Source organism: Sturnus vulgaris, chromosome 3, assembly GCF_052056855.1.
Source record: "Sturnus vulgaris isolate bStuVul1 chromosome 3, bStuVul1.hap1, whole genome shotgun sequence".
Taxonomy (NCBI): domain Eukaryota; kingdom Metazoa; phylum Chordata; class Aves; order Passeriformes; family Sturnidae; genus Sturnus; species Sturnus vulgaris.
The window spans coordinates 15,761,078-15,777,713 of record NC_142245.1 but is presented as its reverse complement, the minus strand read 5'-3'; the positions used below and the strand labels follow the sequence as shown (position 1 = coordinate 15,777,713).

The following is a 16,636-nucleotide window of genomic DNA, read 5'->3' as shown; positions in this document are numbered from 1 at the left end:
TGTGATAACGTGTGTGCCAAGGATTCTTTTTTTGTTTGTTTTTAAAGGGAAGGAGAAATCCTAAAAGGATTATGCAAAAATTTAGGATTTCACATGAACTTTTGTGCAGGGATTTAAAAGCCACATCTATATCCATTGTTCTTTGTGCAGCCCAGGCAGTATAATACACAAATGCTGTTGTATGGCAAACCTGCCTCACATGTCTTGATGGAGCAGCCCATTGCATGCTGGCATATCCAAGGCTCCCAGACACACAAATGAATTCAACTTTGTGAAGACAACTTTAAAGAACACCCTTTTTATTATGAAGGGTTTCTTTTGCCCTCATTCTTGCTCTTTCTTACCTTGAAAACAAACCCTATACCAAACCAGCTCTTTGATACAAACTCAGACAAAACAGGTCTCTCTGAGCCTGCCAATCTAAATTAACACAAATACCATCTTGTGCAGAGTAAGGCAGGTCCACACAGTGTGGAACAGCAAAGATCCAGCACAGCTGGAGATGCCTCCTGCCTCCCTGCTGTGCTCAACAGAAATGGAAACGTCACGAGATATTCTCATTTTGAGGAAGCCTGTGCTGGAGAAGGGCTTAAATTGGCCTTCTGTCTCCTGTAACCCCAGGAGATATGATAAATGAAAAGAATCTAATTATCTGTATTGTTATAACACAATTCACAGGAAAAGAAATTAATTCTACATATTTTTTGAAACTGTATAATAACCACCACTTAATTCTCAATAAGCAACTAACATGTCCCTAGAATGAAGGAAATCTCTGCCTGCATGGTGGGAGATACTAGTTTATGATGTCATTTATTTCTTGAGACAGTTCTACATGAACACTTTGGCCCTTTGTTCTTCAAGAACTGATAAAAATGATATGTCTGTCATCTCTGATGGTTGTTCATTGAACAAAACAGGAAAGCAGAAATAATTTTTTTCTCATAAAACATAAGTTTGCATATTATGCTGAAGTCATTATTCAAATTCATGTACTTGCAAGTGATTAGCACACTGCCTCAGAAACAGATTTATGCAAGCGATTCAGGGGAACTAAAGGATAAATAGCACCCTCATTGTTTTTTGATGCAGGAGGGCAATGGCCATTTCTTGTGTGGAAAGTATGAGCAGATGAGGAGATCTCTGTTCTGTAAATCTGGGCTTGCATTTCACAGCAACCAAACTTGCTCAAGAGAATGAAGAAATCCCTGCGGAAAGTCTTCGTGAAAATGGCGTAGAGGAAAGGGTTAGCGCACGAGTTGATGGGGTAAAACAAAACCAGGAGGATCTTGGAATTGGAGACTGTGATGAGAGGAACCTTGAGTGAGGCTGATATGGCAAAGAAGGATATTGGTGCCATGCAGAGGAAGTCGGTGAAGATGAGTATGGCCATGCGCTTGGCAATCTTGGTGTCGCTGTTGGAAGAGACGACGTTGGGGTTTCGCACAGTGAAGTAGATGCAGGTGTAGCAGACGCAAATAATGACAAACGCCAGTACATTCAGCACTAACAGAAATATAACGTAAGCCTGGGCAAAGGGCGTTTCTATGTCCATGGGAAGACAGATGCTGACCTTCATGTAGCTGCTGACCCCAAATATGGGAAGGAGTGCTACTGTGAAAGCAAACACCCAGCCAAAAATCATGACGGTCACGGCATGGCGCAGGCGCACCTTGCGGTGCAGCTGCATGGCGTAGGTGATGGTGTGCCAGCGCTCCAGGGTGATCACCGTCAGCGTGTACACCGACAGCTCGCTGGCAAACACCGTGAAAAACCCTGCAGTGTTGCACCCTGCCCCAGTCTGCCAGTCTATGGCGTAGTTGTAGTACTGGCTTTTGGTCTGGATGTCTACAGAGGCGATCAGCAGCAGGTAGATCCCTATGCAGAGGTCTGCAAAGGCGAGATTGCACATTAGAAAGCGAGGAACGGTGAGTTTGTACTGACTGCTTATTAAAATAATGAGGACAACAGTGTTCCCAGTGATAGCTAAAATGTTGATGAACCATATCAGGACTCTCAGAATGTTGTATCCCATGATATCTTCACATGGGTTGAAAGCATCAGGTTTAGGAGAGCAGACTACATTAACTACTTCATTGCATAAACCATAATCAAATTCATTCTCTGCTGGGTCAAATCCTATGCCATAGTTGTAAATATCATCTTCAGCTGTAGACCTTCTCCGTAGTATTTTGCCAGGCTTCTCCTCAAAGTCTTGCTTCATCTGAGATATGCTACATATGGGATGTAGTTCTGTCCTGAAATTGTAAAAAGAGTAGAGTTGGAAGCTAAGAGACACGGTATGAGGCAAAAAACAAACACAAAATCATCCAGTTTCCAATAGCAGATCAGTTTTATTGGTTAGCTGATTATATAGATTACCCTGGAGCCTGAAATTAATACTGTGGCTGGTCCTTATTTATAAAATATTACAAAAACTTGTAAATTACTTGGAAACATCATAAACTTCATGGTAAAGGAAAATCTAATGTTTGCCTAACACTCACAATGCAGTTATCCACCTGGAAAACACACTCTGTAAGAAGCCTCCCTCATTTGAAACAAATTTCTCACCTAAGCTGTCACTGACAAGCTGATTTGTGCATGGGGGAAATGCATGACAATGAACACCAATGTAAGACTGAGCTTTGAGGAATGAGTCAAGTCAGCTGTGCTCATAAGGAGTTTGTATAACCACAATAATGCTACTGTCTCTTAGAGTTATTCTCAAATTCCCTTTCTCTTAAAGGTTTTGCCACCATCGTCTTGTAACTCTGGCAGGGCACATAACTCCATTTTGTGCTGTTCATTTTTAGTACCTCATATCATATTAGTGACTAGCCAGTAACACAAGAAAATAGCACAAATAAATACATGCAGGATTCCAAATAATCTCTAGATGACAGACGCCAACAGAAACACAAGGAACAGGAGACCATTTTTGTTAAAACCTGTTTTTTAAAAGAAGTCCATTAGAAATCAAGTGAAGTGAAGCAAAACCAAACCAAACCAAACCAAACCAAACCAAACCAAACCAAACCAAACCAAACCAAACCAAACCAAACCAAACCAAACCAAATTGAATATTTTAATGGAAGCATTAGTTGCTTTTGTTTCTGTGAGAAAGTATTTTTAAAACTTTTTAATACATTTTAGCAACACAGATAAATACTAATTTTTTGTAGTTTTGTGTTTGGCTTTATTTTGTAGAGTATTAACTCTGTGTCCTTCTTCATGCCTAGACCTACAGAAGAAACAAATATTTTGGCTGAGATGATAGAAAGATTATCAGCTCAAATAAGACTGTAATTATCAAGAAATATGAAGTATGAACATGAAATATATGGTGAGTTTTTACAACAGCTCTTTGGCTGCCTTAGGCTTTGGCTGTCCCATGAATGTGCATTCACAGTTGTGGATGCAGACCCAATCTGAATTACAGAATAAAACAGTTGACATTTTGTTGTAAAACCAATGCAGTTCAGCTCTGCCTACATTCAGCTACAAACCAGACTGCAGTTTAGGTGTGTAATTTGTAAGACAGGATCCCAGCTTATCTTCCACCCTGACTCAGAGTATAGTTGAGAGAAGAACTCTCTGGGCAAGTAAAGTTAAAATTTTGAACAACTGGTAGAGGCCTAAAAGGGAGAATTCTTCTTTGTAACCTAATTCTACCCTTTGACTTTCTGCACTCACGACATCTTTGGAAAATTGAGTTTAGAGGGTCTACAAGAAAGGAAAACTAATGAAGGTCCAGCACCAGAAGGTGAGGAACATTTCCTATGAGATTCTGAACATCCTCTACTATTATCAATATTTTTTATCTTGCCTGTCAACTGAGTCGGAAAACTGATTTTCTGTGAGGTCAAATATGCACTAGGAAGGTCACAGTAGCAATAAGAAGGCATTACATTTTGCTCTCCTGTGTTCTACTCGCATAAGGATGAGTGAAAGGTCCAGAGTATTGATCAATATATCAACTGTTCTCTGGCTGAAAGGAAATATAGGCTTCCAAGGAGCAATAACAGGAGAAAAAGTCCCTCATGTTTTAGTGCAACAGGCACTTGGGGGCACTGAAAGCTACAGCAATTTGTGGTTCTTTGAAAACGAACCGAGGGAAATGTTTGTAGCCAATCATTTCTCAGTATGAGGTAAAAAGAAACTTTTTCTAAAATTTTGGAGGCACTGCCTGGACCTAAATAGCAAGAGTGCTACATAAGGACTAAATATTTCTGATTATTACAGTTCATCAATTCTTGCTTTATTTTCACAGCCAGTGTCCAAATAAAACCAGAGTCTCAAGGAATAAGCTGTTTGCTCCAAGGAAGGGTAACAAGGAGTGTCCTGCTGACTTCCTGTATTGGGAGCAGGTAAGGTGAAACTCCCAAGGGAAGGAAGAGCCATCCTCTGATACTGACTCCTTGTCATATCTTTGCCTGGTGTTTCTCACCCTTTGGGATGTGCAGTGCACTCAGAGCTACAAGTTAAAACATTATTTGCCAAGGGATGTGTGGGTCCTTGCTTCCTCTTGAGACCGTGAGTGTCATAATGCAGTTAATTTATTCCCTCTCTTTGTAAACTTTTCTTACTGTAAACTAGAAAAATAAACTGGAGAAAGGGCAGCTTAGAGACCAAAACTGAAATTGGCAGAGTGCTCTGACAAAAATAAACAGTAATTACTACCTTCGTACAAGTTGTTATTTAAGTTGTTGTTTTATGCGCCTCATCTGGATCTGGTGGCAGCAGCATCTTGTGTGCTGAGAAACATGCTCAGCAGAGTAAATAGTCTTGACCTGTGCTCTGAAATAAGTCCTATCTCAAACCAATCATCCTCACCAAAAAGTGCCACTAAGTGAGTTGTGAGGAACTGATAGTATGTTCTTTGAGACGAGGCCTAAACACCATTACTGATGCTGCCACATTTTTTGAAAAAGTAGGATTTCAAGTGACAGCTCCTCCAAAGAACAATGATCAAGTGTAGGAAAGAGTCATATCAATGCCATTCTTTTGGGCAGAAGGTGATCTTTATGTCAAAGAAAGCCAAAATCCTGCTGAAGTTCATAATGGTCTATGTCAAGTTGAAGGTTTTAACATCTGGCCTCTGCCCTATCCACACTTCAAGGATATTATTTTCCAGTCACAGAAAAACGTGAGGAGAGTTCAACATACTGTACTAGACTTGTCTCAAGAATGCAGCTTACCTTCTCTTAGGCCAGCTCCACAATATTCAAACTACAGATCAATATTTAGCATTTAATCTTTATTGGAATGAGAAAAAGCATCAAAGCTGTCTTATGTTTTAATGTGTGTCTCAGACTGGCAGAGCCATGCCAGCTTTGCGGCATGTGGCATCCTCCAAAACTTAGAAAGCACTGTTGCTGTAACAGGTTTAAGCTTTCCATTATCACAACAGCACCTGTTCACTGCTGCAAACAGTTTTTGGAGTCGTGATTGAGTATGATCCACTATGGTAACTTATTTTATCTAGGGTTTTGAGTGCTGAAAAAGTCTCAAAAAGGGGAAATCAAACATAAACGGGCAGCCAGAAAGGGGCTGCAAATCCCTGTCTTAATTCCTTCCCATAGTTCCCGTGTGAACTCCAACTGCTGCCGTGATCCTTAGAAATGCCCTTCTGGGGGTGATGAGGCATCCTTTTTATACTCCCTGGACTACCTGGAAGTATTTTGAGAGCCAAGTGGCCACAAGGAATGACCACCTCCTGTGAAGGTGCACGGCAAGGCAGGTCACACCAGGCTCCCACCACAACAAGCAATGCCTGCTGCTCCGAGCCAAGCACAGCTCTTACCAAAGGAATATTACACACTGTGTGATCAAGCACTGTGCAAACTATTAATAACTTTTAAACAGCCTGAGCAGCCTTCAGTGCACACGCAGCTTGTGCCAGCTGTCACGAAAACTGCTTTGAAATGAAAGAGGGTGTAGCTACTGTATGTGTGACTAATCTCTGCTGAAGTGTGTGGTAATACTTTCAGTCTTCAAACCAAACACATGCATTCACTTTCTCTCTTTAATTTGGAGAGAGGATCTCAGTTTCACACCAATTTCAGTACAAGAGACATGACTGTATGAAAGAAATGACAATTTTGAATTATGTTAAAAAGAAGCTGACAGGAAAGGTTCATCTAAATAATAGGTTCTCATAATTTTGCATTTATGCTTAATGTTTGGTAGAAAATACATCAGGTAACTATTAAAGATATGGATAAATATGTTCAATTTTGTTCTGTTGACCAGGGTGGTACAGTTGTGACCAGACTTGCTCCAGAAGCAGCCCCACAATGGCATGGTGTTCCAGCCCAGTCTGGAGCATCCACACTGGGGTTATGCGAGATCTTCACAGATCTTTTGGCATTTCTTTGCACAATTACACTTAACCAGGCTATGGAAAGGGCTGCATTATGTTCTCCTTGCATTCTTGCTAGCCAGAGAAAGGATCCAAAAGTGGGGCTGTACTAAGGGGGAAGTGACTGCTGTGGACTTCAATTCCGTGTAGCAAGTGTGTGGCATGGAAGTTTTCAAAGCCCAAATGAGGGGACTAGATATTGAGAGCTTACCACAGGGTCAGGACTATTTCCTCCTGCAGCTTTCCTTCAATAGCAACTCTTACTTTGTTTTTGAAAAGTTCAGTTCCTAACTTAAGGGGTGGATTCTGGGATTTGGGTCCTGATTAGGCCCAAGCAGCCCAGAAGCCAAGTACCTTCAAAAATATGAATCACAGCGATATCAGTGTTCCTTTGCAGATCCAGAACTAAACATGCTTTCGCTGGACTCATTGGAAAATAGCACTTTGCCACATGTTCTGGAAGGACTGGACCCACCAGGCACCGTGTCTGCATAAGACTGCACAAGTGTGTGAAAACATCGCCTGCTGATCAACTGTTCGAGTGGAAACAGCATTTTGGATCAAAAATGGGTGATAGGGGATGGATTCTGTCAGACACTTCTGTTATCACTACAGTCTCCGTCATCACACTTGCACTCTTTACACAGTTTTGTAAACACATGTAGATGATATTTATTAGCTATCAGAAAACTCAGTTATCTTCCCTTGTCTGGTGACAATACAATGCTAAAAGTAAAATAAGTGGCTATGAAGGGTATTAAAACAGAAGCAACTAACAGTTTATGCTTTCTCTGCATGGTTTTACTTTTCTTTGAAGTTTTATGCCACTTCTGAAGATGATGTCTGGAATTATAACAATGATTCATAGTTTTTTTTTTCTGCCATGGCAACGTCCAAGTCTTTCAGGACATCCAGTAAAGGAAGAATTTCAAACACTAACAAGGGTTTTTGAAGGTACCAGTTCCTTCTGGTTTCCAATGGCACTGATTCAGGAGGTTCATTAACTACTAAATGTGAACATTTCAAGATTGTATGACTGAGGTGAAAATACTTCATGAGAATCACTGATACTTGAAGTCTCATTGCAACTTGCTAATGGAAAATTAAAAATTGCATGAAAAATTACCTCTGGAGTCTAAAATGACACCTTAGCCTCCCACCCTGCTCCCACCCTGTTGATTTGTGTGAAATGGATCTGCTCAGAAATGCTGTGAATATGAACTCAACAAATAAAGTATCTGTGATGCTTGGCTGGACAGTGCTCCAACATCAATGGGGCTTTCTGAAAGAAGAGTTTGGGATCACTCATTGGTCCTGTTGCCCTCCTGGACTGATGAACAAGAGTTGACCAGCTTCTCTGCAAACACAGCCTTCCCTCTTGTTACCTTCTGAAAATGTTATCAAATGTTTTCTGCTTAATGTCTTCGTTGTGGCTCCAGGCTGGTCCCAGTGAAAAACGGATTTATGACAAGTGAGAGCAAAGTTGTGTCTGGGGAAAGTGCTGATGCTATCAAAATTTAATAATTCCCTGCAATGGAGAGGCAGTGCACTGTGTAGCATGCATAAGCCTGTATGTATTGTGTATTCATTTATTTCCATCCATTTACCTACCTGAACTGAAGAGACCTTTTCTATCCACATTTTGAGGAATTTTATTTAATTCACTATCAACTGCTGAAAAGCACCAAAAAGAAAAACAAATTAAATCACTTACTTTTGTCTCTTCCAGTTTGTAAATGCACAGCAATGGCTAGGATAGGTGAAGTTTGCCTCAATCAAAGATCTAAATTTGCTTAAGTCAGGAAGCTTTTTTAAATTGTATGTAGACCTTGCTCTTAGCTTCTTAATGAATTCTAATCCATGACTTGGCAGGAAACTGATTTTCGTGCTGGAAATATCCCTTTAAGAAAACATATGAAAATCTTGGTAAAAAGCAAATTTACTTCTGCTCAACAATGGATATGTGTTTTAGACTGTCCTACTCATTCTCAGAGTAGTGACTAGAAACAGATTAGCTGGAGATCTACACTGAAGGATGATCCAGTGCTAAATTGGGTGTTCCTCCAGCAAACTGAGCTAATACCATTGCAAACAACAATCAAGTGATGTTAGTCTGTGGGAACAAAAGATAATGTCCCATAATGTTCTGGATAAAAATTAGCAGTCATATAAACTACAACTGCCATATGATGCTGGGTTTAATAAATATCCAGTAACTGTAGCAATCATCCTAGAATACTGTTAAAGGACAAAAAAAAAAGGCTGAGGAAATCACAATACAAGTTTGTTATATGAACATCACATCATGGGAAGGCTGCTGTGGAAAAGGCAATAAATCACAAAGAGAGAAGCTCACACGTGGGTACAGATGTGAGGACAGGTTGGGGATATCAGATTTTGTACTCATTAGGAAGAAAAACCGATTAAAGAGAGACAGGGGTGGCATTGTTCAGGCTGTTAGGAACAAAAAAAATCTCAAAACCTTCTCAGAGGTTTAGAAAACAAATGCAGCACAGACTGAAGCAAAGAAAGGGGCAGGATTGCAGGAGGTTAGGAGAGATATGTTTATGTGCAAGGCAATTACTGTGAGACTATCAGAGGCAGCGATGGAATCAGCAGAAGGTACTAAAGAGAGCATGAGAGGGGCTTTTAAAAGGAAACATGTTCTGCAAACACTTAATCTTGACTTGTGCCATGCAAGTGAAGAAGGCGATGAAGGACCAAGGGTGCTCCATCTCCAGGCTTAGATACTTGGGAATCCATTCCCATAGCTCCAGACTGTTACAGCTCGGGCAAAACATCTCCACATTTCCCTTACTGGGACACAAACCGTGTCCCTCAGATCATGACAGCCTGAGATAACTCCTTTCTCTGAAGTGCAAAAGTAAAAGTGAACTGCACAATATCACCCTTCCTTAAGCCCTGTGCTCTCACAGCCTGAGACTGATCCAGGATGCAGTGTTTGCTGAGGCTGTTCTGCTCTTTATTCTCCAAGAAAAAAAAAGATTTCTCCCTAATGCAGGAATTGGACTGGCAATATTTGCAGTTTTCTCCATGTCCTCTTGAAGTTACAGTTTCCAATTCATCTTTGATAGTGTGATGTCAGGATGTGTTATTTGATCTCTATCACCCAACATGCACAGATTGTTTTTATTATCACATTAATACAGGAGAGTGGTGCCTTGTGAGGCAGAGACCAGGTTTTAGCAGCATGTGATAAAGTTTAGACAGTTGCTATGTACCTCACACACATTTGCACCTCTGTTCTCTGGTCTAGAAAGCAAAATTAATACCAGGAAAGGGCTCTCCTTGAGCGCCAGCCAAGCCTAATAAGTTCATAGGCAAATGATAAAGCTTGTAAAATTGGTAAAGATGAACTTTGTGTTCCTGCTGAGCCCACAATTACGGCTATACATCCAGGCTCTGAAGGAATGTGCCGCCTTCAACAACTGGACAATGGGCTGTGGCAGCAAAGGAGCAAATTCAAACTCTGCTCTGCTGCCCCACCTGGGGACTGTGACTTTTACTGGAAGACATACTGGTGTATTCCAAAGTGCTACGAACTTCTGCAAGGCAGGCTGAGAGAAGCCACGCCTCTGACAGAAGAGGTCCTGAGGTCCTGGGCCTGTTTCTACAGGAGCTAAACCCAGCAGGGGATGAGAAATTTTAGGCTATCGATTTCTATCTTGGACCCTTGAAGAGGTAATTAGGCTGCAATGAGCAGCCTCAATTTTCACTTGTGCTGACTACTGCTCTCAGTGCTCTGCCTAATGAAAACTGTCATCCAGAGTATATGCTCATGAGTCAAAAAATAAACAGCAGGTTTCTGCTTAAATCCACAGGCAGCATCACTCATGGCATCATTAAGAGAATGTGTAACTTCACAGTTCTGAACAAGAGCACAGAAAATGTTTTCTGTGGCTTGTTAGCTAAAAAGCATTACTGCATCCAAACTGGTTTTACACTGTGTGGAAATAAGCAAATATGAATAGGAATAGCACTTAAAAATGTCTAAAAGTTCAGTGAATCGTTCATCATCTCTAAATAGTTTCAAAGATATTAAATATTTTTTCCACAAAAATTTTTTCTTCTTACTTAAGAAACTTTTCTTTTTATGCAAATTGTCAAACATAAACAGAAGTGAGTTAGGGAAAGTGCCTTGCATACTCCTGTGGGGTTTTTTTCAATATGTCTGTGAGGGATAGCTACGGATACACCACTGACAAGCCCCAAAAAGCAAACACAGACATCGTGCAGGTGGTTTAGTAAATTACTCCCCTGAGTTACCCCCCACACACACCTCAGCATTGAGGTTCTTTGGGATGCTGTTCTCTAGTTAGAGGCTTGATAAATTAAATAAGCCTGATGAACATCATTGTAAAGTGGCAGTAGGAAATCAAACTAGAAGGCATCGGCAACTGAAATACGTGTTCTTGTGTTATTTTTGCTTGGCTTTGAGACATCAACCTTGACAGCAGCTGGTGCAGGAACAACAAAATGAATCTACCTTCTCTTCCAATCACTTCTCTTTCCCACTGGGAGTCTCTGTTGGATTAGCAAAAGTACTGACCAGCTGATGAGGTCTGAAAGGCACCTACAGAAATGGCAAAAAAAAAATAGCTCCTGGAGCAGAAATCAGAGCAGGGTAGGCGGATTGGGGAGAACAATTTTCTTTGTGCTTGGATCTAAACTGAGCTCCTGCTGCACTTCAGGGACTCGGCTGTTGAGCTGGGGATCTACTGGAGCTCTCCTGCAGCCTCCATGTGTGGGATTACCAATGAAGACAAATTGCAAAGGTGGGATGGGCCACAGCCATACCTCACCCTGCTCAGAGTCAGGACACAGCCAGAGAACTAAGGACACCAGCAAAGGCTGGTGCAGGCCACTACAGGTCTGAGAGGAGCACCAGACACTTAAGTGAAATAGTGCAGCTGAAAATTGAAGCTATGAAACTCCAAGTTGGAAACAGAGTGTATAGCTGTATAGAAAGAATATGTATAGTTGTGGGAATTACCATCTATTTGATTTACTGGCCTACTGCCAATGCCAAAATCCTTTAACTCAAAATTTGATGTCTTTCCCAAAGAGAGATTCTAATGCAGCCAAGAGCTGTAAGTCTGACAGAGGAATTAATTTATGAAACTCTGTAGCCTGTACAAGGCCTATGATTGGTGCTGTCTATTTGTGTTTGTGTTTCTTTCACATTTCTTTAATATGATGAATTATAAAATAGAAGTTGGCATTAATTGACTCCATAACACTGGTTCAGGGAGATCAAGAGTTAAACCACCTTGATGTTCATTCTGTTAAAACACTGCTGTCTGCAACATGGATTTGATTGCAACAGCAAAAATATGATTTGTCCCAGCAAAGATATGATTATGGGTCAATCATTTCCACAAGTGAAAGCACATCCCTGGTGTACACTACAGTGATGGATGAATAAGAAGGCTCTTCTTTCATGATCTCATCCAGGATAAAAAGGTAATTTTCCATCCATGGAATAGTGGATGTATTGGTAATGGAACAGAAAATTTTTTACACAAATAACTCAGTGATAGAAGGTGAACTATCAAATGAATCTCAACTACAGGCAAATCAATTTGATAAACCTCCAGAATATGATTGTATCAAGTATAGCTTGCAAAGAAGAGCTCTGGACCCAACTCATTTTTTCTCCCTCTTTTTCAGACTTTGAACGAGTCTAGCATCTGTGTGAAATCCTCCAACAGTTCCAATGACCCCTCTCACTCATTCAGGGTGACTTCTAGACCTTTCTGGACAACTAGGATAAGATGCAAAGAGAGAAATGTTCTGATGAATCAGTGAGACAAAAAAAAAAAAGAATCCCACATCTCTCTTGCAGCCCTTACAGGTGGTACTTTGTGCTCAGAAACCCAGGCAGCTGTGCAAACTCATATATTTTTGGACCCTATGGCAAACTGTGGATTGAGGTAATGGTGGCTGAGATCCATGAGCATCCTACTGCTGAATTTTCTACTGCTGAGTTCTTGATCCCCAGCTCATCACCCACCACGGACATCCCGCAGTAACTCTGTGGGATGCATCTCATAGATTACCTATCCCAATCCCCATCCCCGTAGGATGGAACTTTTGCTTCAGAATTAAGCTGCTCAGATGAAGGGGCAGATCTTCAGTGGCAAGTCATTCAGATTTCAGCACTAAGAACCACTCACCCAGTCTTGATTTTGCCCAAACAGAAAACCAAAAGCAGTTTTTTCTAGAGGAAAAAAAACAAAGCAGAATGACTCCTCTCTTGCACAGTTTAATAAACCATGGAGAGGAACCTGGATCTAAATCTCTCACCCTCAGTACTCTCAGAAACTTGAGGACAAAGTGAAAATAAAGTTCTAGACTGAAATTTCAGTAATGGCTTCCATTTTTTTATTCAGAACTAGACTCTGGTCTTGAACTCCAAGGTTTGCAAGATGTTGAAATCCAGACTGGCATTCATATGTTCTTCTCTGACCTTTTCTAAGGAGTCAATATTGAAAAATGTTATCCAAAAACTACTTACAAAACAACGGGTCCATTAGCTCCCTGGAAGACCTCATTAGGTAATTTTTGTAGGTTGTGATTATCACTTAGATTTCTGAAAAACACAGTATTTTATGATGAAACAATCTGAGACTCAAAAAAAACAAACAAAAAAAAACTTGCAGAAGTTACTATCTCCATTTTTCAGATTTGCAAAAAACAGAAATAATTACAGCTCATCCAGGTATGTTCCATTAAATGCATGATTCTCAATGTCCTGAATTCCATTTTTATTGAGCCATCTGCAATAGAAAAAAGGAAAAGAGAGTGTGTTCTTATTTATGCTTCATGACTAAAATGTATGCAATTCAAAACAGAGAATCAAACAAATAAAGTCATTAAATGGACAATGAAATGGTGAAATTTCTACAAATCCTAGCCTGCAAGATCTCAATAGGTGGAGGAAGGCTTTGGAGGGGGGACACACGAATAGGGTGGATGAGTGCTACCATGAGAGATGGCAGCTGGAGTAAGTTCCTGAAGTAAGGGCAGAGCTGGTGAAGATGCCTGCACTGCTCATGGCTCCACTGGGAAGGCAGCAGAGGAGCCAGGGAGACCAGGGTCTTTCCTGTTGGTGCTGTCAGTGCCACTCAGTTTTCCTCTCAGCAAGATGCTTTCGAAATGCTGGGCCACGGCTTCATCTTTGCCAGTTATTAGGGGAAAAAGCCTGCTGTGTGCCATGGGCTCACATCCACGGCCAGGCAGGTAGAAGAAGGGGGCTGACAGTCACTGAGCCAGGCAGGAGGGCAGGAGGGGGCAGAACTGCCCAGAAAGCAAGTGATTTCTCCTACACTGCTGCCTTGACAAATTACACTCCCTGTCTGCTCTGCTGCCCAGTCCTACCTCCCCAGGCTCCTTTTCCCAGGAGGAGACCACAGGTAGTGAACCTGGCAATTGAAGCTCCTGGGGCTCTCTGCCAAGTTTTTACTCTGGTGCATTACTGATTAATGTTTAACGACCTTCCCTCTGTCCCTTCGCGGTCCTAAAAATTTACATTTAGGTCAGTTATATTTATCATCTTTACGGTGCAATCTTTCATCTCGCCTTAAACGTCACTTCACAGCTCACGCCCTCTCCAACAGGCAATGACAGATCTGATTGATGGCAGAAATGGCCTGATTTAATTAAACTGTCAGCAAACCTGGACTCTTTTCTAATGCAGTTTGAAAGCTGAGCATGCAAGTGACCCACTTATCTGAGGTCTGAGGTGGTGAGCTAAGGTCAGCATGGAAATCAGTCATGGGTCTGGCTGAAAGGATTGCTCTTTTGACCATGACAGGCAGATGCACATAGCTCTGTGTCTATAATGTCTGTCAGACTGGATCAGGAGAACTGTCACCATCCCCTTCACTTGCCAGCACTATTAGACATGAGTGAGCAGGCACGGAGGAGAGACGGGTCCCTGCTTACAGCATTTGAAACATTTATTATATTACATTGATCTTATAAATTTGTAGCTGCCAGGCTGATAGATATGTTTTTAATCACACTATTAGGACTTACTGCATTCTCTCACTGAACACGATGTTAATGCAATGAGATACTAAGGTTGTAAAACAGAGTCACTGTGGCCATACAGTGTGGACTATATACTCCTGTCACCTGACTAATAGCATCTGAGTAGTAAAAAGAGCAAAAAACATTACCCAAATCCCAAGACCTCATTATAGTACACATAAATAAATTCTTGTTGATGCAAATTCTCCCCTCATTTCAACCAGCCTCCTTATTGACTCCACTAACTCTTACATTAGCAAGGTGACAATGGAGGCGGAGATACAGAGCTTGGACATGGGGGCTTTTCCTTATCATTGCATGGCTAGAGTAGATTTTTAAAACTCTAAAATTCACCCACTGCAGAGGTCACTGCCCCTGAGGTACCATTTACACCCTATTTCAGATCTGGAAAGATCTATCTTACAGCCTAAGTTGCATGCAGACCTGGAAGCAAGATGAATTTTTTCCATAAATTTCTAGCACTTCATTACCAAATGTCTCCTCAGTTCCCACCTGTGCTGATCCCATGCACAGTGTAAGATCAGATGCAATCCAAATTACTGGCGGAAATGTGCTTGGAGCCTGCCACAGCTAAGCCTATTGAAATAGTTTCTCTCTAGAATGTGGGGGTTCAATGGGTCCTGAGTGATTTTAATCATTTTGATACACCTGCTTGCACTAAATTATGTTACTGTGAGTCAGTTGAGATGCTGGGACTTCACTTTTGTATGGAAAAATGGCAAATTTGTGCCTAAAATGAACTAAGTTCACCACAGCACAAGAAAAGCCTAATCAGGGACTCTCAAATGGTGCATGCAGGGCCTCTGTCCCGAATTCCTCTCAGGAGAACTAGAGCAAAGCCAGGATATTATGTGACCAGGGTGCTGGAGGGCAGGGCTGCTCACACAGCTCCTGCTGCTCCTGCACACACTGGTGGATGTGGGGAGCCCGTGACAATGGGGAGCTGCAGGAGGAAGGGCAAAGCAGCTGGAAGTGGACGTGATCCCCCCACCAGGACAATTTTGCTAGCAAACCAGTCCCCAGAGATGTGTCCTTCAATACCCAGGCAATAATCATATCACAGAATAATAGAAAGGTTCAGGCTGGAAGGGACCTTAAAGATCATCCAGTTTCAAACCCTCTGCCATGGACAGCCACACCTTCCACTACACCAGCCAGCACAAAGCTCCATCCAACCTGGCTTTTTGCACTTCCAGGGATGGGGCAGCCACAACTTCTCTGGGCAACCTGTTCCACTGCCTCACCCCCTCACAGTAAAGGATCTCTTCCTGATATAGGCAATGAAACATTTTGGGAAGAGAGGGGCAAACCAACTTCAAGCAGATCAAGTGGCCCAAAGAGGTTAAAACACAGGAAAATTCTGTGATATTTAACTCACCTTTTGGTGATATTATGAAAATAAACACAGTATTTGTTGTACGGTGCTTTGGGAATATACACTTGAGAGAAGTCTGCATGTACGTGTGTGGATGTGTTTAAAACTTCAGAACTTGGAGTAGAGAGAGGTTGTGCATAACTGATAGGGCAAAGGAAGAGATAAAGCTAAATGACTTGTTACTGGCCTCTCTTTATTATTGATGGTCTGGCCTTGCTCCCCCCAAAATCGATGTGAGTTCAATCAGTCAATTCAAACCTTGCTTTTCTCTCTCAGTGTGCAAGGTAAATCACACAAACATGGTGGGAATTTTTTCCAGTCTCGCCACTAGCTAAGTGAAAGGAAGGCAGCTTGTTAGCAAGCAAATAGTGTGTTTTGATATACAGAGAGAAAGGATCAAAGAACCCAGCTAGTTCATTAAAATACATGACTGTTCAAATCAAATGTAGTCATCTAACCATGCAGCTCCAAACTGCATTGTGAACCCACCCATACCAATGCATTAACATTGGGTATAAATAAAGCACATTTCCACAACATCTTCATACATTCTGCCAAAGTAATAAATGTCTTTGAGTGATGTGTCTGACTGTAAATATTTATGAGTCGTGCCATCCTTTTGAACACCATTTGTATCACAGGGAACTGTAGCTGTAGGTGTTTAAACCTGACATTGGTAATTACTGAATTTGGTCTCTCATGTGCTTCTAAAATAAAGAGCAGGACGAGACCACAACAAAAAGCCCCAAAAACATTCATTTGTTTCATGGCAGGGAAATAGAATAAAGAGATCTCAGGGGCAAGGAAAAATGTAAAATCTC

At 41.4% G+C, this 16,636-nt stretch overlaps 1 protein-coding gene across 4 annotated transcripts in view; it reads right to left on the bottom strand.

The window, feature by feature from the left end:
- Positions 1 to 282: 282 nt before the first annotated feature.
- The window catches only part of FSHR (follicle stimulating hormone receptor), a 78,367-nt gene continuing 62,013 nt past the window's right edge, over positions 283 to 16,636 (bottom strand). For 3 of the 4 annotated variants that reach the window (XM_014883248.2, XM_088161030.1, XM_088161032.1), the window contains 4 exons: positions 13,096 to 13,164; positions 12,903 to 12,977; positions 8,079 to 8,264; positions 283 to 2,258 (listed from right to left, as the gene is read on the bottom strand). In XM_014883248.2, the coding sequence (XP_014738734.1) occupies positions 1,007 to 2,258; positions 8,079 to 8,264; positions 12,903 to 12,977; positions 13,096 to 13,164 (1,582 nt within the window). In that variant the 3' untranslated portion in view covers positions 283 to 1,006. The remainder of the gene's footprint in view (positions 2,259 to 8,078; positions 8,265 to 12,902; positions 12,978 to 13,095; positions 13,165 to 16,636) is intronic. The other variant, XM_088161033.1, reaches the window with a different exon arrangement.